Source organism: Aquarana catesbeiana, linkage group LG09, assembly GCF_042186555.1.
Source record: "Aquarana catesbeiana isolate 2022-GZ linkage group LG09, ASM4218655v1, whole genome shotgun sequence".
Classification (NCBI taxonomy): domain Eukaryota; kingdom Metazoa; phylum Chordata; class Amphibia; order Anura; family Ranidae; genus Aquarana; species Aquarana catesbeiana.
In genome coordinates, this window is record NC_133332.1 from 183,578,466 (window position 1) to 183,601,379 (window position 22,914).

Here is a 22,914-nt window from a genome sequence, read left to right on the forward strand (position 1 = left end):
GGTATGTAGGTGTCTGGACACATTTTCCCTAAATATCGCATGCAATTCTGAAACTATCAATTCACAATGCCATTTTGAGGTATTTTCCGCAAAATGCTGAAAACGCTCGTTAAATATCCCATGGAAAGGTGTTAAACTCAATTCACAGATGTAAATAAATAATTAAATGCATGCAGTAATTAAGTAGAGGTCCAGGCATACAGCATTTATGGAATTTAAAAATATAATAGCCAATTTTGAGTAGTCTCTGCCTTTTTGGATCAGTTCTTTCAACAGTAATGCATTGAAACCTAAATATGGAAATCATTGGGGTTGATTTACTTAAAGGGTACGTTCACCTTTACAGAAAACTCTGTAAGGTGAACTTACACAGGTCCCCCTCCTCGCCCCCCCTGGTCCCGCTGACCTGGACTGCAGATATCCCTGGTTCTAACCCCCGGTATATCCCTGCCAGGAGCCTGGGGCTTAGAAATCCCCCAGAGCTGAATGTTCAAAACGTCCCTCGTCAGGTGGGATGTTTTGGAGCATTCTAATTGGTCAGCGTCGTCACGTGGGTGGCGCCGACCAATCAGCAGTCACATGGCATGTCCTGTCAGCTATGGAGAAGATGCATGGCTGCAGTAAGGATTTCTAAGCCATGGACTCCTGGCGCGGATATACCGTAGCTTACCGAGGTCCAGGTCGGTGGAACCGGGGGGGGGGAGTGAGACCTGTGTAAGTTCACCTTTTTTGCGATACGGCACTGAGTTGCTTTAACTGTCCATTGTGCATTCATTTAACGCTGTACCCAAACAAAAATTTTTGGGGACCAGTGACACTAATACAGTGATCAGCACTAAAAAAGTGTACTCTCACTGGACTAATGACATTGGCAGGGAAGGAGTCAACGTCAGGGGCGATCAAAGGGTTAAGTGTGCTCCTAGGGAGTGCTTTCTAACTGTGTGGGGATGGCTTAACTGGAGGAAGAGAGAGAGCTGTGTTCCTGCTTAGCAGAAACACAAGATCTCTATCTTCCTCTCTGACAGAACTGTGGTCTGCCTTGTTTACATAGGCAGACTGCCATTCTGCCTCTCCCGTCAATGATTAGTGGATCTGCTGATTGGCTCCCACTGTGACCAATCACAGTGGGAGTGGGTCGCCAGTGGCACGCGCGTGCGCCCCAGACCTGGAAAACAAAACGTATAACTAAAGGAAAAATGTTTTTTCAGTTTGGATAGAGTGAAGGTAGATTAGATCACCTGTCAGGTTTTTATTGTTGTCTGTGCCCCCTTTAGGGAGATTCACCCTCTCGATTTGTCCTTTATTCACCCTGTCTATTTGTAAAATACTTTAAGTAAATACAAAATACCTTTATAAATGTCAAATACTGAAAGAAAATAGTATCAAAAATCACATACATATATAAATACCTTTCTTCCACCAATACAAAAGAAAACCTTGTATTTATTATTGGTGGAAGAAGGATATTTATACTGTATATGTGTGTGATTTATTTTATACTATTTTCATTAAATATTTGACATTTGTAAAGATATTTTTTGTATATACTTAATTTAACTTAGTTGATACACCATGTGTGTCCTGTGAAAGCAGCTTCCTTTTGACTGGTATTTTAGTCACCTTTTTTCTTTTGTATTAGTACTGTACATATGATGCAGTACTAATGCTGCAGACACTTACTTAGTGAGTTGGCATATTTCTACGGTTTACACCATTTTACCTCTTTATTAGCAATAAAAACACACTTCTAATTCTTCTCCACTATATCCATCCCACTGGATATTGCATGAGATAAAATACTGCATGAATTCATGAGATAAATACCGCATGCAGTATTTTAGAAGCATTTTTTGTGAATACCAAAAATGTTTTGGAATAATGCTATGCAGTATTTTTCTGCATTCTTTAAAGTGGTAGATACTGCTTTTTTGAATGGAGCCCAGCATGAGGGAGGCAGGAATATGACAGCCTGTGCTGAGTAAGAACTGAGTAGGGAGAGAGTATGAGGAAAGCAGGTGAGCTTGGACAGGACCAACTATGCATCTGGTGGGACACAAGAGCAAAGAGCTAAATTTAAAAGAGTGGCTTATCTTATCTCCCTGATTTTGTTCTTCCTTAGCAGCACTGTGAATGGGAGCACTCAGCAACTTCTGCATCTCCCTCTCTTGCTGAGCCAAGACATGCAGGCTGGAACTACAGTTAGGTCATATATATTTGGACAGAGGCACAATTTTATTGTTGTCACATTAAAAGATATAATAAAATATTTACAAAAATGTAAGCGGTGTACTCACTTTTGTGAGATAACTCTATATGCTGTATATACTAGGGGCACAAAGTTATAACATACAACTAGGTGGTCATGATGGTATGTGCAGCATGAAAGATGCCTTATCAAATTGTTAATGGCAATGATTATTCATCTGGCAATTTGTAGTCTAAAGGGCAGTAACCTGGGCATGTCCAATGGCCAGGGCTGGATTAACATAGGGTTTATTGGAGCTGCAGCTCCAGCCCCTACCTTAATATAGGGCCAATACACTGACACTGTACTACACAGCTTGCCGGCTGCTACATTCTACTATAATTTCATTGCAGAGCTGCTGGGGAGAGGTGCGAGTGCACTCCTGCATATGGCTTAAGTCTAGGCCCATCACATTTACTTCTCTGTCAGGCAGACTGATCTCTGCCCAACAGGAGCTTCATAGTCCTGGCCCGGCATGACGTCATTCAGAGACTGGGCCCAGTAGGCCGGATGGGAGAGGGGTAGAGAGTGCTGGCGGTGCTGTGAGTGCAACCTGCACGGAACCATTACTGTGCAAGTGAGCAGAGCATGCCCCTCCCTGTGTGCCTCCTCCCACCCCACGCCCCTAGCATTTAAATATCCAGCAGGTTAATTGCAATCTTCCTGCTGACTGTTTGGAACCAACCTTTCTAGGCCCTGGGAGATCCACCAAAGGGAGCTTAAGATAGTACTCCCTATCTGCATGTCTTGTATGCTGTATTTTATGGGAGAGTGTTTCTCACCCATACTTTTTAAACTGGTTCTTTTTACTATATGGGTTTCTGTTTATCACAGATGGCTTATGCATCTTTATATGTATGCATGCATACATATAGTTATATATGCATGTGTGTATATGCTTTTCATGTATTTAGCTATGTATGGATCATACATATACTACACCCTTAACTGTGACCATTATACATTGTTCCCTTTAGATACAGCCCATACTGGCGCATATTAATGCGATCACTCAGCTTCTTTGTAAGTGGACATCATTTTATCTACAACGTGCCACAGTACTTTTAAGTAAGCGGATATATAATATCTTTCTATATTACCCCCCCACCTTTAATTACAGCAGTATATACATATCCTCCCTTTATATTCTCTGCTATACACCAATTTTTGACTGTCTTTTCCCCTAGATAAATCACACCAATATTAAGGTTCCCTTTTTGGACTCTTGACTCTCCATTTTGGAATTTCCTCTTTCCTTATTGAGCTTATTGACTGAGGTGGATTTGTAGGCAATCTCTTATGGTGAGTGACCATATTTTGTACACTCACTAATGGGGCTCATTATTACACTTATGCCCTGTACACACGGTCGGATTTTCCGACGGAAAATGTGTGATAGGACCTTGTTGTCGGAAATTCCGACCATGTGTAGGCTCCATCACACATTTTCCATCGGATTTTCCGACAAACAAAGTTTGAGAGCAGGCTATAAAATTTTCCGACAACAAAATCCGTTGTCGGAAATTCCGATCGTGTGTACACAAATCCGACGCACAAAGTGCCACGCATGCTCAGAATAAATAAAGAGATGAAAGCTATTGGCTACTGCCCCGTTTATAGTTCCGACGTACGTGTTTTACGCCACCGCGTTCAGAATGATCGGATTTTCCGACAACTTTGTGTGACCATGTGTATGCAAGACGAGTTTGAGCCAACATCCGTCGGGAAAAATCCTAGGATTTTGTTGTTGGAATGTCGGATCAATGTCCGACCGTGTGTACGGGGCATAAGAGTTACATAATCAGTTTTTTGCAATTTTTACCAATATATTTACTGTTTTATATTTATTGCCAGATCCTTGTTATCTTGAGCTTTGGTGCGGGTCCAATGGCCAGGTCGTGTGTCCTCCTCTTTGCCCCCCTCCTTTTGGTTGTCACCCAGAGTGGCCGCTCCCATCTCCAGCCTCCTGGGCCGTGCGGGGCCAGCGCTGTCATATTGCCTTGTTTTTAAAGTCTTGATGATATACACCAAGACACCTGCTCTCACATGGTTAGTAGATGCTAGAGTTATCTAATACAATGACTGTTTGTCGATATATTAATTTCTCTATTTTTGTATAACTACTTCCATACGCAGATTTGTTATTTATTGTTCTTTTTTCTGCTCCATAAACTGTAGATATCATAAATACTTTCACCACTTGCTTCTGATGAAGAGGAACAAACGCATGACCTTGAAACGCATATGTATTTCACTCTATACACTAGTATAGGAGTGGTTAAAATGAGTTTTGATCTCTTGAACAATATGTTACACGTTTTCTATCTATTTTTGTGTTTTGTTTGACACAACTTTATGCTGTGTCTTTTAGATGCTTGTAATAATAAAAACAATACATTTTAAATCATTTGCATATGCTCTTTTTCGGAGTCATTGCCCTTTAAAGTCCCACTAGAGGCTAATCTTTTTGGTTTTCAGAGCAATAGCTAAGGCACTGGGCTGGCAGTGGCAGATGATTATTTCCTATGTTCTGTCACAGTGTCAAGCAGTGTGAAGCTTAAAGCGGAGTTTCGCGAAAAAAAAAAATGTTAAAATAAGGACACTTACCTGTCCCGGGGTCCAGCGATGTCGGCACCGGAGACCGAACCGTCCCTCGGTTCTCGGGTGCTGCTGCTGCCATTCTCACTGAGGGAATCAGGAAGTGAAGTGTTGCAGCTTCACTGCCCGGTTCCCTACTGCGCATGTGCGAGTCGCACTGCGCGTCTATACTGGTCCCCGTTGTGTTGTGGGAACTGTGTATTTCCCACAACACAACGGGGGTGGGCAGGGAGTCTGCGGCTAGCTGCTGCTAGCTATACCTGGAAGTGGGTGCAGATACCTGTATTATACAGGTATCTGCACCCCCCTCCCCCCTGAAAGGTGCCAATTGTGACACCGGAGGGGGGGAGGAATCCGATGAGCGGAAGTTCCACTTTAGGGTGGAACTCCGCTTTAACTCTTGGGGGGGTTAAGAGAAGCGCCAGGCTTCAAAAAAAAAAAAAGAAAAGAAATGTCAGCAGCTACAAATACTGTAGCTTCTGACTTTTAATATAAGGACCCTTATCCATCCAGGGATCCAGTGATGGCCTCATCCTAGCCAATTCTTCAATTGGCTTCAGGTGCAAGTGTTGGCATCTCAAGTAAGGGAAACAGGTTCTCTACTGTGCATGCATGAGCCATTTTGCGCCTTGTGAATGGTCCCATAGTCTTCTGGCACCTGTGATGTGTTGCAGAAGATTGTGTCCTGCTGCAATCTGACCCGAAGTGGGAGCGGGTACCTGTCAAAACTACATAACCACAGCCCTCCTCCAGTACCAAATGTGGCAGTGGAGGAGGGGAGGTTGCAAACAAGCAGAACTTTCCCTTTTTTTTTGGAGGAGTGGAGGAGGAGGGGAGGATGTAAACAAGCAGAACTTTCCCTTTTGGGGGAAATTCCACTTTAATTAATTAACAGTGCTATTTGTAATATGCAGCATGAAGGGGGTTAATGTACTGTCACTGGTCACTGATGCATTAGTGACCAGTGGCAGTTAATTAACCCCTTTATGCTGCATTGGTGGCAGTGGTACTAGTATCAGTGTTAATTAACCTCTTTATGCAACAAGGACTTTGACAGTGTACCTAAAACAAAACATTTTGATGTTACTAAGCAATTTTTTGTGGAAACCATATACAGTTACATTAGTTAGAAGGGACACCTTGAAGGGTTTTAGAATAAAATAATACACACATGGGGTCTTGACAAAAAAACTGGGTGTGGCCAATAAAGTTGATTTTGCTTCCCAGGTAATGGTTTATGGTGTTGCATCTTTCTCTATATTTTCTGTGTGTTAGACAAAACAGGACCAGGTGGTACAGTGATGAAAAAGTCCCATTGTTTGTGTTAAGCTTGTATAAAAAAGCCTCATCATTGGTGTCAATTGGAGTAATTTACCTCAACCATGGCATCAACGGGAGTAATATGAACCTCATCACTAGTGTCAATGAGATCAGTATTAAACCCCAAACCTGCACTGGTGTGCAGTGGTTTCTTAGCTGTTAGCTGTTTGCATGTTCTGTTCCTACAATACTGCGCTACCTTGTCTCATTAGACATGAACTATGATGTCACTGTTGGGCAGGAGATCACTCTATCGCAGTGGTTCTCAACTCCTGTCCTCAGGACCCACTAACAGGCCAGATTTTAAGTATTACCTTGGGGAGATGCAGACTAGAATACTGCAATCACTGAGCAGAAAATTATATCACCTGTGATGTATTTCAGTTATCTTGCAAACCTGGCCTGTTAAGTGGGTCCTGAGGACAGGAGTTGAGAACCACTGCTCTATCGGACAATGCTGGCATAATCAAAGCTTTCAGTGCTGGAACAGAGAAGGTTCCAACTCTTGACACCGGCTGCCATTTAGCACAGTGTACTGGATTCTATGAGAATGCTGCAGTATGTGGAAGCTGTGCGACAGTGTCAAGAGTATTGGACACTTGGTGACTATGCTTATGCTTTAAAAACTCAATCTTGCTAACAATATGGGGTTACACTAAGTGACACTTAAAAGGTATTGTAAAGGTTTACTGTTTAAGATGTGGAAATCTACTGCATCATCAATATTACACACAATAGGCACTATTTTTTAAGTGTACACAACTTGCTTTAATAATAATAATAAAAAAAACACAAATAGGGACTGCTGCTGATCTCCTTCCTACAATTCTGGCTGCTTGGCTGTTATGCTGACCCACCAATTCTAATACTTTCTGAGTCACTGACCTTAAATTAGTATGCTTATCAGGAAAGCCTGAGTAATGCCTGAGACGCCATTATCTGTATACTTGTTCTCAGTCACAGACTAAAAGTACTGAAGCAAGAGGGTCAACTTTACTGCCAGGGAATTAGCATTTTTAGAAGGAAAAATAAACAATAGCAGCCTCTATGCTTTCCTTATGACAGGTTTCCTTAATGTTAAAACACAAACTCAAACCGTCAAAACTGTATACATACTAAAACAAAATTTATGTATATGAATGCACACTTGAAGCAGATCCAAAACAGATTTTACATTCTTATAGGATTGACACCATCAGCATGTTTGTGTTTCTTGCATTGAATCAGCAATAGATCAGACAGATTTAAGCCCAACTCCAGCCGTTTTTTTTTTTTTTTTTCTTTACAGTGGGTAAGAGTCAGAACTTCTATCATATTTTATTACTGTCCATGTCTTCATTGGGAGATTTCCCTTCCTTTTACTGTTCCCTGGATGTTATTAACAGACCCAAGCAAATATGTTACAATGAAAAAGATGGAATATAGATTTTGTAGGATAAATGTAATCATTTTAAGTATGCAACCATACTGATTAATCTTAGACATTTTCAGCAATAGTCAGGCTTTAGCTGTTTGTATTATTAGACTGTTAGCAACAGCATATATAAGAAAAGGGCATCTGACTGAATAAAAAACACTTGAAGAATAAAGGGCACAATGTTTAGAAAGCAAATTGAATAATTTAACATGTTATTCAAAGTTCCTTATGCCCTATCCATACCTGTGAGCACATTACCACAATGCCCTGCAAGGCACCGGCTCTGTGTGTGGTGCATTGCAGTGCAATTCATTGTAAATAGCACCCCAACGCCCTGTACAGCAGAGGGCAATGCACAGCAGTACACCACAATATACATGTGAATTTTTAATGGCAGCCCATTTACAGTGGGAACGGAAAGTATTCAGACCCCCTTAAATTGTTCACTGTTTGTTATATTGCAGCCATTTGCTAAAATCATTTAAGTTCATTTTTTTTCCTCATTAATGTACACACAGCACCCCATGTTGACGGAAAAACACAGAATTGTTGACATTTTTGCAGATTTATTAAAAAAGAAAAACTGAAATATCACATGGTCCTAAGCAAGTCTTTGCTGCGACACTCATATATTTACCTCAGGTGCTGTTCATTTCTTCTGATCATCCTTGAGATGGTTCTACACCTTCATGTGAGTCCAGCTGTGTTTGATTATACTGATTGGACTTGATTAGGAAAGCCACATACCTGTCTATATAAGACTTTACAGCTCACAGTGCATGTCAGAGCAAATGAGAATCATGAGGTCAAAGGAACTGCCTGAAGAGCTCAGAGACAGAATTGTAGCAAGGCACAGATCTGGCCAAGGTTACGAAAAAATTTCTGCTGCACTTAAGGTTCCTAAGAGCACAGTGGCTTCCATAATCCTTACATGGAAGAAGTTTGGGACAACCAGAACCCTTCCTAGAGCTGGCCGTCCGGCCAAACTGAGCTATCGGGGGAGAAGAGCCTTGGTGAGAGAGGTAAAGAAGAACCCAAAGATCACTGTGGCTGAGCTCCAGAGATGCAGTCGGGAGATGGGAGAAAGTTGTATAAAGCCAACCATCACTTCAGCCCTCCACTAGTCGGGGCTTTATGGCAGAGTGGCCCAACTGAAGCCTCTCCTCAGTGCAAGACACATGAAAGCCCACATGGAGTTTGCTAAAAAACACCTGAAGGACTCCAAGATGGTGAGAAATAAGATTCTCTGGTCTGATGAGACCAAGATAGAACTTTATGGCCTTAATTCTAAGCGATATGTGTGGAGAAAACCAGGCACTGCTCATCACCTGTGGCAACATCATACTGTGGGGGTGTTTTTCAGCTGCAGGGACAGGATGACTAGTTGCAATCGAGGGAAAGATGAATGCGGCCAAGTACAGGGATATCCTGGACCAAAACCTTCACCAGAGTGCTCAGGACCTCAGACTGGGCCAAAGGTTTACCTTCCAACAAGACAATGACCCTAAGCACACAGCTAAAATAACGAAGGAGTGGCTTCACAACAACTCCGTGACTGTTCTTGAATGGCCCAGCCAGAGCCCTGACTTAAACCCAATTGAGCATCTCTGGAGAGACCTAAAAATGGCTGTCCACCAACGTTTACCATCCAACCTGACAGAACTGGGGAGGTTCTGCAAGGAGGAATGGCAGAGGATCCCCAAATCCAGGTGTGAAAAACTTGTTGCATCTTTCCCAAAAAGACTCATGGCTGTGTTAGATCAAAAGGGTACTTCTACTAAATACTGAGCAAAGGGTCTGAATACTTAGGACCATGTGACATTTCAGTTTTTCTTTTTTAATAAATCTGCAAAAATGTCAACAATTCTGTGTTTTTCTGTCAATATGGGGTGCTGTGTGTACATTAATGAGGAAAAAAATGAAGTTAAATGATTTTAGCAAATGGCTGCAATATAACAAAGAGTGAAAAATTTAAGGGGGTCTGAATACTTTCCGTCCCCACTGTATAATGAATGTGTTGCCTCAACACAAGTTAACACCCAACATAATACACATTTACACATGCATGTTAAAGCATAGTATCACTAAAGCAAAGTGTAAATAGAGCCTTAAAGTGTTAGGTAAGCCATAGTTTAATCAATTTTCAGGAAAATCGCTTGATTCCCCCATCATCACTGACTGTGCCTCTCGCAGAGCTATTGTTTTCTGCTTATGGGGGGGGGGGCACAAAGAGCCTTCACGGGTGGCAGAAAACAATTATTGCCAGCAGCTATAGTCGCTGGCAGTAATCGCGTGCAGATAAATCTGACAGGCTGGTTGTACCCAAGTCGATCGATGGTTCAACTTAGGTACAATCAGTCTGCCCATACATAGATCGAAATTCGTCTGGTCCCTGCTGAACTGACCAAAATTCAATCCATGTATGGCCAGCTTTAGGGAAGGGTCAAACCTCTATTTTTTTGTTGCATGTATTCCACCAGGGTAGTTTCCCTTTATTTCCTGACATAAAGATGCAATAGGAAATGAGAGACAATCTCTTCAAAATAAACATAATTCCCATCTCAAACAATTGTCATGGGCGCAGATGTTCCCATTTTAGGATTTTCCCACACCTCTTGCTCTGGTGACCACTCAAAATCTTTGGATATTTTTCTCAATTTATGTCTCATTGGCAATGGTCACCAGGTTAAATAGAGGGATCAATTTTCCCTATTATATTCCAACCCCCCCCAAAAAGTCTTTGCACTATACACTATAACTTTCAGCAATGTGTGAGAGGGAGTAAAAAAAGTATTTTTTTTGTCATAGCTTCCCTGTATACTGTATAAAAGTCTCACATAATGCACCAGAAGGACCCGTCCATCCTTAAAGTCCACCTAATTGTCAAACAACTGAGACTGAAAGAATCAGTTTTATGGCGGCCCTACCAACTAATGTATGTAGAGTTTGGCCAATGAAAAACTATTTCTATGGTCCCTTACAGTATTAAAAAGTCAAGGGCTCTGAGCATGTGGATCTGTCTAATTTTACAAAAAGGACTGAGTACAGTCAAGCTTCCCATGGCTATGACAGCAGGACAATGATTCTATGTCCATTGGTCCTGTGCACAACCACCAGTAGACTACTTTTGGAGGGAATACTCATCAAATGGGCAAGTCAGGAAACCTGTCCTGATCATTGTTATATCCCCCAGGGGATGGGGAAGCATCTCTGATCTTACTGTGTGTGTGCTTATGTGCAAGGTCAGGGTGGAGCAGTAAAGGTGGTAACGAAACCTTTCTGTATTTGCAGAGTCTCAGTACACTTTGAACTTCTGCTATTCTGATTACCTAGTCCATTTCTACATGCGATAAGCAGTGCTAATAACATATGCCTGTGCTATTCATCTTGTCCTCTTTCCTTCGATTTTACTTAAAGTGATACTAATGTTTAGTTTTTTTTCTATAAAAATAACAAACATGTTATACTTACCTGCTCTGTGAAATGATTTTGCACAGTGCAGCCTAGATCCTCCTTGGGTCCATCTTCGGTGCTCCTGGCCCCTCCGTCCTGTCAAGTGCCCCCACATCCAGCAGCTCTGTGTGTCCATTCAGACACGGAGCCATGGTTTGGCCCCTCCCCCTCTCTCTCCCGGCTAACTGACTTTAATTGACAGCAGCGGGAACCAATGGCGCCGCTGCTGTGTCTCAGCTAATCAGGAGGGCGAGTCGCGGATGGCTGAGGCATTCGTACACATCGCTGTATAGAGAAGGGGCTCAAGTAAGTATTAATGCATAGAATACATTAAGATAAAAAATCTTCTGCCTTTACAACCACTTTAAACACTAACATTTGGCTACGGACTGCTGACAGGATGACATTAAATATGGCATTTTTATTTTTTATTGCACACCCAACTACCCTCTGATATTTATTGGCACTTTAAAATAATAGGTATATTGTATGTGTGTGAAAATATATGATGCATATATACATCTTCATGTGGTTTTGATGACAACATAAATAAAAATAACTGTAATTATTAGCAGACTTGCTTAGCAATGGCTAGTATAAAAAAAATATATTTCAGTTATTTGGTTCAGTAATAAATGCTTAATGAGAAAAGGCTGACATTTTTGTCCTTGTTTCATCTACTTCATCTTTACTTGTTATCTCATCCTCCATCATCACCTTTCCTGCCTTCTTTCTCTTTCCCTAGTTTTTGAAATTTCTCTTAATTGCTCCCTTTTCACCATTCTACTCTGGAGTGCAGACCTTATAACTCAAACATAGGTCTCATCTACTCATCAAGACTTAGTTACTTAGACACATATAAGACAATTTTATGTTGCTTAATACTCTAACATTTACCTAAATCTAAATCCCAGGCAGATATAAACGACACAGATTAATGCAGAGCTATATTTATTGATATATCATTAAATGTACTGTCAGTAAAAGTACATATTTCTTGACTGGTAGCAACCTCTTGCAGGCACTCTACAGCAGTGGAAAAGGAATGAGCAGTACAAGGAGCCAAGTCGTTTCATGAGCTGACAAGAAAAATGCTGAAAGGAGGAGATAGCAGAATGACAGAGAGTAAAGCAGGTTAGTATGCGAATTATACTTTACTGTCCAGTCAAAAGCTGAGGGAAGGACAAGGCCTGTAAATGTAACTTAACTGCGGCAGAAAAAAATCTAAATCTTTTTGCCCTGCCAAACTGGGCGTTGTTTGCATAGCTGTGTGAATCTCAGAACTCTATAGACAGAAATACAAGTACTCTGGCAGCTGTTTTCCCACAGCTCACCTTCAGAACTGCAAACATAATGACATTATGAGTGGACTTACTCTTTAAGAGTTCCATAAAATGAAAACTAAGACTTGTCCATGGCAACCGCTCCATTTCTGTTCTCATTTAATTAAAGCCAATTGTAATTATTCTGTCCTTCTTGCTTCCCCCACACTCCCTTCAGTCTCTGTTTTCAGGTGTAAGTTCCTACTGTACTGTTATACCCCTGCACTGTGTGCCTTTCTGGGGTTAGTAGATGTGCCCTGTCCTTAGTCCTGTCCACAGACTGACTGAGGCCGCCCATGCATGTTTAGACAGTGACACCACCGAAGCCTGGAGCAGAGGACTAGAAACCTTTAGTATGGGGAAGCTAAAAACAAAAAAATTCCTTCATGGTAGGGACAGATTTATGTGTGTTATAGAAAGTGTACCATGCAAGGTGTGTCTATGTTGCAGTGATCAGTTTGACATAGTAAAAGGTGGATGTTTGCAAAAGTCATGGTTTATTTGTAATACCTTATTACACCTTCCAGCAGTGTCTTCCTTTGCATCTTTTGGCATTTAGTCATATGCCAAAAGAAGGTGGTGCTGGGAGACATCATTCTGCTACATGCTGTGATCACAGGTCTGAATGGGAAGCAGGTTGCTACATAGTATAGAGAAAAACTCCACGCTCAGAATAGCAACAATATTATAACAATATTATAACAGGTTACAGCCTCCCCTAATCAGTCCCTAAGATGGAACTGAAGAAAGTAATGATGTGCAGGTGTGGGGTTAGTGGCGCTACCTACTGGCTAACATATAAGGATAAATATAGTGGCAATGTGCATGCCAGTGGTGACTGCATGTACGGGAGGGTTAGTTGCCCTGATAATGCAGGCTCCGTGTATCCATACCAATGTGTGCAAAAAAGAAAAATGAAAAAAATTATACAATACACAAATAAAAATAAGTATTAAGTGGATCCCAATAAACCTCACATATATGTGCATAAGAATAGCATTAGGAAAAAAACCTCATGGGGTCCATATACCATCAAAAACCTATTATCCAAAAAATTGAAAATGTATATACATTTTATACATTATAAAATGTGCAAAAAATATATATGTATAAAAGCCAAAAACCAGCAAGGTCCAGGGACACATATGTGTAGTCATTAACCGTAAAAGAAAAATTCAGCATAAACATGAAAAATATAAAATATATATAAGAAAAATATATATATAAATATTAGTGAAGTTCCAAATTAACCAGCAAAAATCAAAAAAAGTCCAAAGTACTCAAGTGACTCTTGTGTTCAGAGAATCAAGTGACTTCTGTGCTCGCCCTGATGGGTCCCTACTCACCAGCTCTCTGCACCCCTGCATGGGGTAATGGGCATGTATAGATAGCCTGGGATAGTTCCTGGTATCTCTCCTCATAGTCCGCACAGAGCCTGCATTATCAGGGCAACTAACCCTCCTGTACATGCAGTCACCACTGGCATGCACATTGCCACTATATTTATCCTTATATGTTAGCCAGTAGGTAGCGCCACTAACCCCACACCTGCACATCAGGTTGCTACATAGTGCCTAGTATGTATCACTGACAGTGGCCCCACTCCCAACATATGTGATTAGTACAGGCCTAGTGGACATATGCCCCCTGACCCAGCCCCAGCTCTCCCCTCTTTGGTGTGATTCATACTTAATGATGACAGAGGTTCTGTGTGATAACCAGCACATCTAAGGCTCACAAGCCTTAGCTGATAAACATAATTTATAGGCATTTAGAAAATCACTAGCATTGCTAGCAAACATCAGGCTATAGATAACAGCCTTTGAGGTATTTTAGTTTTATATGTTATCAATGTAAAGCATCGTATATCCTCTCCAACCTACTCTAAACAACTGCCATTTCTATGTACTTTTATCTGTGAACTCATGTATAAGTTTCCTTGAAATTATTTCCCCCAATGTAAATATGGTTACACGTGTGGTAAATCTTCGGCAAGAATACAGGTATACAAGACAAAGCTGTCAAAACCTGTCTGCAGACTAAGACCGTTTTGCCAACTCCTCAATGTTTGGATGAATGAAGCCATTCTTGCACATACAGTTCCCTGCTAATCTGCCCATAGCCTCAGTAATAATGAATAAAATAGACTTTTCGGTACTGCTTTGTTAGCAATATTCAATAGCAAATAACTCTAAGGTTACATTTGTTTTTCTTTAGCTCTTTCCCCTTAATGTGTCTTGCAAACAGAGCGTAATTCAAGAGCATAGCTGACTGTAAAGGTGTACAACAGCAATTTTTGCAATGACAGTGCAGAGAGGGGATATGAGATCTGTGTGCTAATGAGCTGACACTGCAGAGGCTGAGGAGATGTAGTGGAATGCACTACAACAGCACAGCATAAAAAACACAAGCGGGCTCTTTCAATAAAATTTGATCTAAGCAACCTTAACATAATTCACATTAATTCTGGCACTTTCACCAAGTTGTTATCTGCAGTGAAACGCCTTATCTATTGCACTGCAATTATTCACTTTGGCCAGTCTATATTTGTCTCATGCATCTACTGCATCTTGATTGTCAGTAAATTACATCAATGTCCAATATTGGCAAAATAATGTGTCTTCATAAACAGTCTAGCAGATATGAGAATAGGCTGTCAGCATTATGGAACGTATAAATGTGGGTTTTGATTTGTACATGTCAGAGTGTGTGTATTTGTATTTGTGTTTATGTGTACATGCGTATTTAGGTAGAAGGATAGATCAAATATAAAAATATAGATGGATAGATTTATAAATAACTTTATTTCATAACAGTGTATAAGTAATGTTACATACAAACAAATAGCATCTTATGTAAAGCAGCCTAAAGCAGGTAGATTTGTTAAAGCGGATTTATGATTGGCTGCAGCTCATTACCACACACCATTGCTCTCTCGTCTTTTAAATTAGTCCTATATTGTTTTAAGCTTGTTTGGCATCCTTATAACAGTACAGTTTATAGCATTCCATTTTTCACATCTGGGACCTTGTTTGATCCCATTGTGTTCCAAGCAGGTAATGCTTATCTGCATGGAGTTTATCCAACTGCTTTTTAGAGACCTTCTGGCTTTATTTGACAATCTGAAAACATTGCATATGGTTAAATAGGCTACCCCTGCATTGACTCCACTGGTGTATGCCTTGTGACTGGAGTGTTAGCTCATTTGGAGGCAAGAATTGATGTCAATTATTCAAAATTAACATTTCTGGAGAAAAAATATCTATATAAATGCATATAAAAACCCTAGAAATGCCTTTTTAGGTCTCTTCTTGGTGTAATTATGGCGAGGTATTTTAGGGGGAAATTTTAGGCCCCCTAATACATCATATACTAATATTATCTAGAAGCCTCCATGGCCTTTAAGGACAAGCTTATAACATACACAGCTTGATCTCTTTACAAAGAACTAAGAATGCATCCAGCACTAAAATGGAATCGGAGCTGCTTACTCTGGGACAGCTGCAGGACTTTCTTGGCTTCACCTCATTACTTTGGACACAGGAGCCCTCTAAATCTTGAGAGCAGCATTTTCTCTAGCAGGCTTAAACTGAACAAACTACATCATTTTGGGAGCCCTGTCAATCACTTTTAAGTGACCTTCCTCTAGTAAAGGCAAAATGCTTCTCTGTTTCCCTCTTAAGAAAGGGCATCGAGTAGGGCAAATGATTTTATGCGTTAGAAATTCAGAGCGTACAATTAAGTGTGGTATCTTGAAACTGGACTTTTTCTAAATAAATACAGTTTGCCATACTAGGAGACTGCATGCTGGGTTGTCCTTTTACTTTCTGCTTTTATAAAGTAAAAGCTTTCTGACATTTGAAAATTAATGCTTTTCATTCTTCAAAGCACACATTTTGACACTATGAAAGCTTTGCATGACTGTAACCCTTAGCGGTAGCATGCCTTGGCCTGTTTTGCACTTTAAAATTAATAAACACAGTTATCTTTTTCAAGCCTAACCAAATTTAGCCCATAAAATTTAAAGTATCCCTAGTTAATGTTTAATATGCCATTGTTAATAATTTAAGAATCATTGTTATCCTGCTGGTTTCTGCATTTGCTAAAGCTGTACTTAAATATCTTTCCATCACTTACACTTGCAAACTAGTGTGGAATTGCCTTGTGTAATTTCCTTTATTTCCATAGCGAAATATTGTTGATTGAAATCAATTACTGACAACTAAGTGTAAAGGCTTTGTGCATTTAAATTTAATCCATTCATTGATATTTGTGAAATGGTGTTAGAAAGCCAACCTCTTGAAGGGATTACTTTGATTAAGGATTAAGGAATGTAAGTGTTTGATTGAAATGACATTCATTGAGGAAAAAGAGCAATAGACTGCAAATTGTGTAGGCGTTCTGTACATGTTTGAACTTTTAAAGAACTTTTTTATTAATGTATTAGTTAAATACTTGTGTTTTATCAACCAGTGAGCGCTCTGGACGTTTTAAGGAGTTCATTTAGGAATTAAGGCACTGGCATATTTTTGATAATGCTTACAGCTGTAAGATGTTAGTATTTTAAGTGCTTCAATAACATAAAAACACACACTTTCAATATTATGTAAAAAAAAAAAAAAAAAAAAAATGTGAAACAACACACATTTATAAAAGAGCAATAGAAAAGCTGACATAGCTGATTTCGTTTTAAAAGTTAGTCAGAATGATTTAAAGGTATAAAATTCAACGAACAATAAGTGATAAATTAAAGCAGCCAATCAGCACTAACTTGGTAAATAAATCTGATGGCTTATTACACTGATTTATGTGCATGGTTCGGTTTTAATTTTAAACTCAAGGTAGGTAAATGTGTAATTAATGAATCCTCTAATAAAAACAGTCCCTCTGGTCTACTAAAAAGAATCTTAAGGTGCAAAAATCTGAATGTTGCTTTTCCACATTTTGCTGGATTCAGCTCTGGGCTGGGTAACAGTTGTCTATAAACATACAGATTTTCTTTTTTTCTATATTATAAACCGTGATATAAATTTGCTCCTGAGAGACTGTATTCAGCAACACTTCACACATATTTTTCCCCAGCATACTTATTATTTTATGTGGCCCACAGAAGCACATCAAGCACTGCAAAGAAGAGCTCATTAAATGCTATGCTATAAACCACGAGGTCCTGGTTTTCTTTCCATTTGGATCATTTATTAGTATGGTCCTTAGAACCATGCCCTTATGCACTAAAATTTTTGCAAACAATAACAGAATGTTCAGTTCCCCTGTGTATGCTATTGCAAATTCAGACTTTGTAAATGCTGCATTTGATGCGTTCACATCACATGTCATGCCTATAACATACTACACCGAAGGGAAGAAAGACAAGTAAGAGATAGGAAAAAAACTCTGTGTGTGTGGTGGTGGTGGGGGGGGGAGTAAAAGAAAGGAGAAGGGAGACAGCAGTAAGGGAGAAGCAGAGACTAGAGGAGATGTAGAAGACAGAAAAAAAGAGAGATGGATACAGAGATGCATAGACGGAGGGAGACCTTAAAAGACAGTAAGAAGGTAGAATACATAAATATAGAGTGTAAGAGTAAGGGGTTGGACACAGCTAAAAAGAGAAAAGTAGCAACAGGAAAAGATAGGCATGAGAGAGAGGGAAAGAGAGAAGAGAGAAGCAGAGGAGTGAGGGATAATGGGGAAGAAAGAAAAATAGAAGTGGTGGTGGTGGTGGTGGTGGTGGGGGGTAATGAGAGAAGAGAAAAGGGTGCGGGGTAATGAGAACGAAAGAGAGAAAAAGATAAAGAGGAAGGAGTGGGGGTAATGAGAGATAGACAGAGAGAGAGAGAGAGAGAGAGAGAGAGAGAGAGACAGAGAGAGAGAGAGAGAGAGAGAGAGAGATTGGCTTCTTCTTCTCTGCAGTCTATGATTTGAATGGTCCTCATTAAAAACAAGTAAAACTTGAATCTGTAGCACAGAAAAGATTTAAGTAGTCTCTTCTTCAACAAGTCTACACAATATACAGAAGCACATTTCTTTACACTAATATTACATGTTAACCACCAGTTCACGTAAGCTTTCCTTAATTTCACCAAATGTATATTTGATATTTGTTGATATGCTTGAGAAATAACATTGCCATTAAAAAAAATGCATTTTCAGCATAGAAAAAGCATGTCATACGTTCCATTGGTACAAACTTATCATCCATACAATTGCTTTAGTGACTGGATGCCACAGAGGACAAGGTACTCACATGCATTGGTTACTGAGAAACTGTTGGATGAGTCTAAGTGATCTACATGGTGGAACAGCTGGAAGGGCCTCTCTGTGTTATTTTGGTTGGTGTTGTGCAGCTGCACAGCAAATAAAAATGCGCTGTGTTCCTGAATTGTATTTTTCATGAAAAGCCCACCTATTAAAACATAAAAGAAGAGACCGATGTAGAAGGCAGAGAGCAGATAACAATAAAAATAATAATAGCCCTAGCAGCAAACATTGTATCTACGTTACATAAAGCCCAGTGAATCATTAAGGAATTTGACACGGCAGTTTGTGTATTTTTAACCCTTTGACTACCTTCCATGCCCTGGCCCTTTAAGACTTAAATTAGCTCTTAGCCCCAGCAGTGTTTAATTCTGCTGTAGTGTTTCTGTCTTTCTTTTAATACAATTTGCTGACTCCAGTTCTTCTTACAGCTTCCATTAGGAACAAGACCAGCACAGCTATTCAGCAAGAAGCAAGACGTATGTGAATGGAAGACTGTTTCTTTACATACTGCCCTTTATCTCGGCATTCAGACTACAAAGAGCATGCAGTGCCCCTGCCAGTGGAAGCTGAAGAAGAATAGTGCCCATGATTGGGGTTAGCATTGCTTCACACAAGTCTAGTCTAACTTTTCTGCAGTGTGCTGAATGAAAATGATGCTCTGTGCATCCCATAGGCAGCAGAGACCACTGCAAACCCTTTCTTACTTTAATACAAAGCTGCATTGACTGCATTGTACTGGCATAATATATCTTAATCTGGGCTCTATCTGCATTATGCATGCAATGCTTTCAGTTATGTCATCCTGAAACATGCAATCATGGAGGGGGCATTGTGGATTTTAGGGTGATTTACACATTGCAGGCAGGGTTCCCCTGAGTCTAGAGAACTTAGACTGGAGACTCAGCTGTGATGATGGTGACATTAAATGTCAATGAGCCCCTCTGCAATCATCCTAAAAAGACAATGCATGCTGCAGCACCATCCTCCTCATCCTCATCAGCGGGCACTTACCGATATTGATGGTGTTTGGGAATCCTCCGAAGCTCTTCCCTGCCAGGCTCAGCAGAAGAAGGCAGACAGTCCGGATCAGGTTTTGCCCCATTTTCTCAGCCTTCCAAAAATGCAATTTCTAAAACGAAACTGACAGAGCCGGGCTGGGATGGAGCAGCACTGCCCTCTCCTCTCCTAGATTACAGCACCCTGGACAGTTCCATTGGCTGCGCTCTACAAATCACACACCGCCGAGGACTTTTCCCAAAGATGGAGGTAGTGAGAGAGAGAAAGGGAGCGAGAGATGAGACGAATACGGCTCTTCCAATTGGACCAGCAGGGGGCTATTGATCAAACTTCATCTGACGTGGAGTTAAAGCAGCATCGCTGTGCTCAGCCTCACTGCAGCCCCGACAAGCACTGCAAAGCACTGCGCTCTGCATTAGTCTGCCCACATCCGATCAATAGGAGCGAACAGGCTCACGTGGATGTCGGGCTAACCCCTTCATGGCTGGACACAGCAAAGCCCCAATCATCAGCTCCACACCATCATCCATAGGCAATTACAGGCTGGGCAACCCTGACATGTCCCAGACAGCACAAGCCTGACATGTCCCAGACAGCACCCCCCCCCTTTCCCAGCCTGCACAACCCTGACATGTCCCAGCAGGCACAACCCCCCCCCCCATATCCCAGCCTGCACCCCCCATATCCCAGCCTGCACCCCCCCCATATCCCAGCCTGCACAACCCTGACATGTCCCAGCAGGCAACCCCCCCCCCCCTTTCCCAGCCTGCACAACCCTGACATGTCCCAGCAGGCACAACCCCCCCCCATGTCCCAGACTGCATCCCCCATATCCCAGCCTGCACCCCGCCCCCCTTTCCCAGCCTGCACAACCCTGACATGTCCCAGCAGGCACACCCCCCCCCCCATGTCCCAGCCTGCACCCCCCCTTTCCCAGCAGGCACAACCCCCCCCCCCCCCCATGTCCCAGCCTGCACCCCCCCTTTCCCAGCAGGCACAACCCCCCCCCCCATGTCCCAGCCTGCACCCCCCCTTTCCCAGCAGGCACACCCCCCCCCCCCATGTCCCAGCCTGCACCCCCCCTTTCCCAGCAGGCACAACCCCCCCCCCCCCCATGTCCCAGCCTGCACCCCCCCTTTCCCAGCAGGCACAACCCCCCCCCCCATGTCCCAGCCTGCACCCCCCCTTTCCCAGCAGGCACAACCCCCCCCCATGTCCCAGCCTGCACCCCCCCTTTCCCAGCAGGCACAACCCCCCCCCATGTCCCAGCCTGCATCCCCATATCCCAGCCTGCACCCCCCCCCTTTCCCAGCCTGCACAACCCTGACATGTCCCAGCAGGCACAACCCCCCCCCCCCCATGTCCCAGCCTGCACCCCCCCCCCTTTCCCAGCAGGCACAACCCCCCCCCCATGTCCCAGCCTGCATCCCCATATCCCAGCCTGCACCCCCCCCATATCCCAGCCTGCACCCCCCCCCTTTCCCAGCCTGCACAACCCTGACATGTCCCAGCAGGCACAACCCCCCCCCCATGTCCCAGCCTGCATCCCCCATATCCCAGCCTGCACCCCCCCCTTTCCCAGCAGGCACAACCCCCCCCCCATGTCCCAGCCTGCATCCCCCCCCCTTTCCCAGCCTGCACAACAGTGACATGTCCCAGCAGGCACAACCCCCCCCCCCCATGTCCCAGCCTGCACCCCCATATCCCAGCCTGCACCCCCCCCCTTTCCCAGCCTGCACAACCCTGACATGTCCCAGCAGGCACCCCCCCCCATGTCCCAATGTCCCAGCCTGCACCCCCCCCATATCCCAGCCTGCATCCCCCCCCATATCCCAGCCTGCACCCCCCCTTTCCCAGCCTGCACAACCCTGACATGTCCCAGCAGGCACACCCCCCCCATGTCCCAGCCTGCACCCCCCCTTTCCCAGCCTGCACAACCCTGACATGTCCCAGCAGGCACAACCCCCCCATGTCCCAGCCTGCACCCCCCCCTTTCCCAGCCTGCACAACCCTGACATGTCCCAGCAGGCACACCCCCCCCATGTCCCAGCCTGCACCCCCCCTTTCCCAGCCTGCACAACCCTGACATGTCCCAGCAGGCACAACCCCCCCATGTCCCAGCCTGCACCCCCCCCCTTTCCCAGCCAGCACAACCCTGACATGTCCCAGCAGGCACACCCCCCCATGTCCCAGCCTGCACCCCCCCCCCTTCCCAGCCTGCACACCCCCCCCCCATGTCCCAGCCTGCACCCCCCCTTTCCCAGCCTGCACAACCCTGACATGTCCCAGCAGGCACCCCCCCCTATGTCCCAGCCTGCATTCCCCATATCCCAGCCTGCACCCCCCCCCCATATCCCAGCCTGCACCCCCCCCCTTTCCCAGCCTGCACAACCCTGACATGTCCCAGCAGGCACACCCCCCCCATGTCCCAGCCTGCATTCCCCATATCCCAGCCTGCACAACCCTGACATGTCCCAGCAGGCACAACCCCCTCTATGTCCCAGCCTGCACAACCCCCCCTTCCATGTCCTACCCTGCATCCCCCCCATATTCCAGCCTGCACAACCCCTCTATGTCCCAGCCTGCACAACCCCTCTATGTCCCAGCCTGCACAACCTCCCCCCATATACCAGCCAGCCAAACCCCTCTATGTCCCAGCCTGCACAACCCCCCCTTCCATGTCCTACCCTGCATCCCCCCCATATTCCAGCCTGCACAACCCCTCTATGTCCCAGCCTGCACAACCCCTCTATGTCCCAGCCTGCACAACCTCCCCCCATATACCAGCCAGCCAAACCCCTCTATGTTCCAGCCTGCACAACCCCTCTATGTCCCAACATGCACAATCCCCCCCATGTCCCAGCCTACATACCCCCCCATATCCCAGCCTGTACCACCCCTCTATGTCCCAGCCTGCACAACCCCCCCCCCCCCCCATGTCCCAGCCTGCATACCCCCCCCCCCCCCATATCCCAGCCTGCACAACACCTCTATGTCCCAGCCTGCACAACCTCCCCCCATATACCAGCCAGCCAAACCCCTCTATGTCCCAGCCTGCACAACCCCTCTATGTCCCAACCTGCACAACCCCCCCCCCCCTATGTCCCAGCCTGCATACCCCCCCCATATCTCAGCCTGTACAACCCCTCTATGTCCCAGCCTGCACAACCCCCCCCTGCCATGTCCTAGCCTGTATCCCCCCCATATCCCAGCCTGCACAACCCCTCTATGTCCCTGCTTGCACCCCCCCCATATCCCAACCTGCACAACTTCTCTATGTCCCA

At 43.6% G+C, this 22,914-nt stretch overlaps 1 protein-coding gene across 3 annotated transcripts in view; it reads right to left on the minus strand.

The window, feature by feature from the left end:
- The window catches only part of GRIA3 (glutamate ionotropic receptor AMPA type subunit 3), a 446,082-nt gene extending 425,955 nt beyond the window's left edge, over window positions 1-20,127 (minus strand). For 2 of the 3 annotated variants that reach the window (XM_073599435.1, XM_073599434.1), the window contains exons 1-2: window positions 19,625-20,125; window positions 18,600-18,758 (exon numbers count right to left, since the gene is read on the minus strand). In XM_073599435.1, coding sequence (XP_073455536.1) covers window positions 18,600-18,758; window positions 19,625-19,715 — 250 coding nt within the window. In that variant the 5' untranslated portion in view covers window positions 19,716-20,125. Of the gene's footprint in view, window positions 1-18,599; window positions 18,759-19,624 lie in introns of all 3 variants that reach the window. The other variant, XR_012236014.1, reaches the window with a different exon arrangement.
- Between the last annotated feature and the right edge of the window lie 2,787 nt (window positions 20,128-22,914).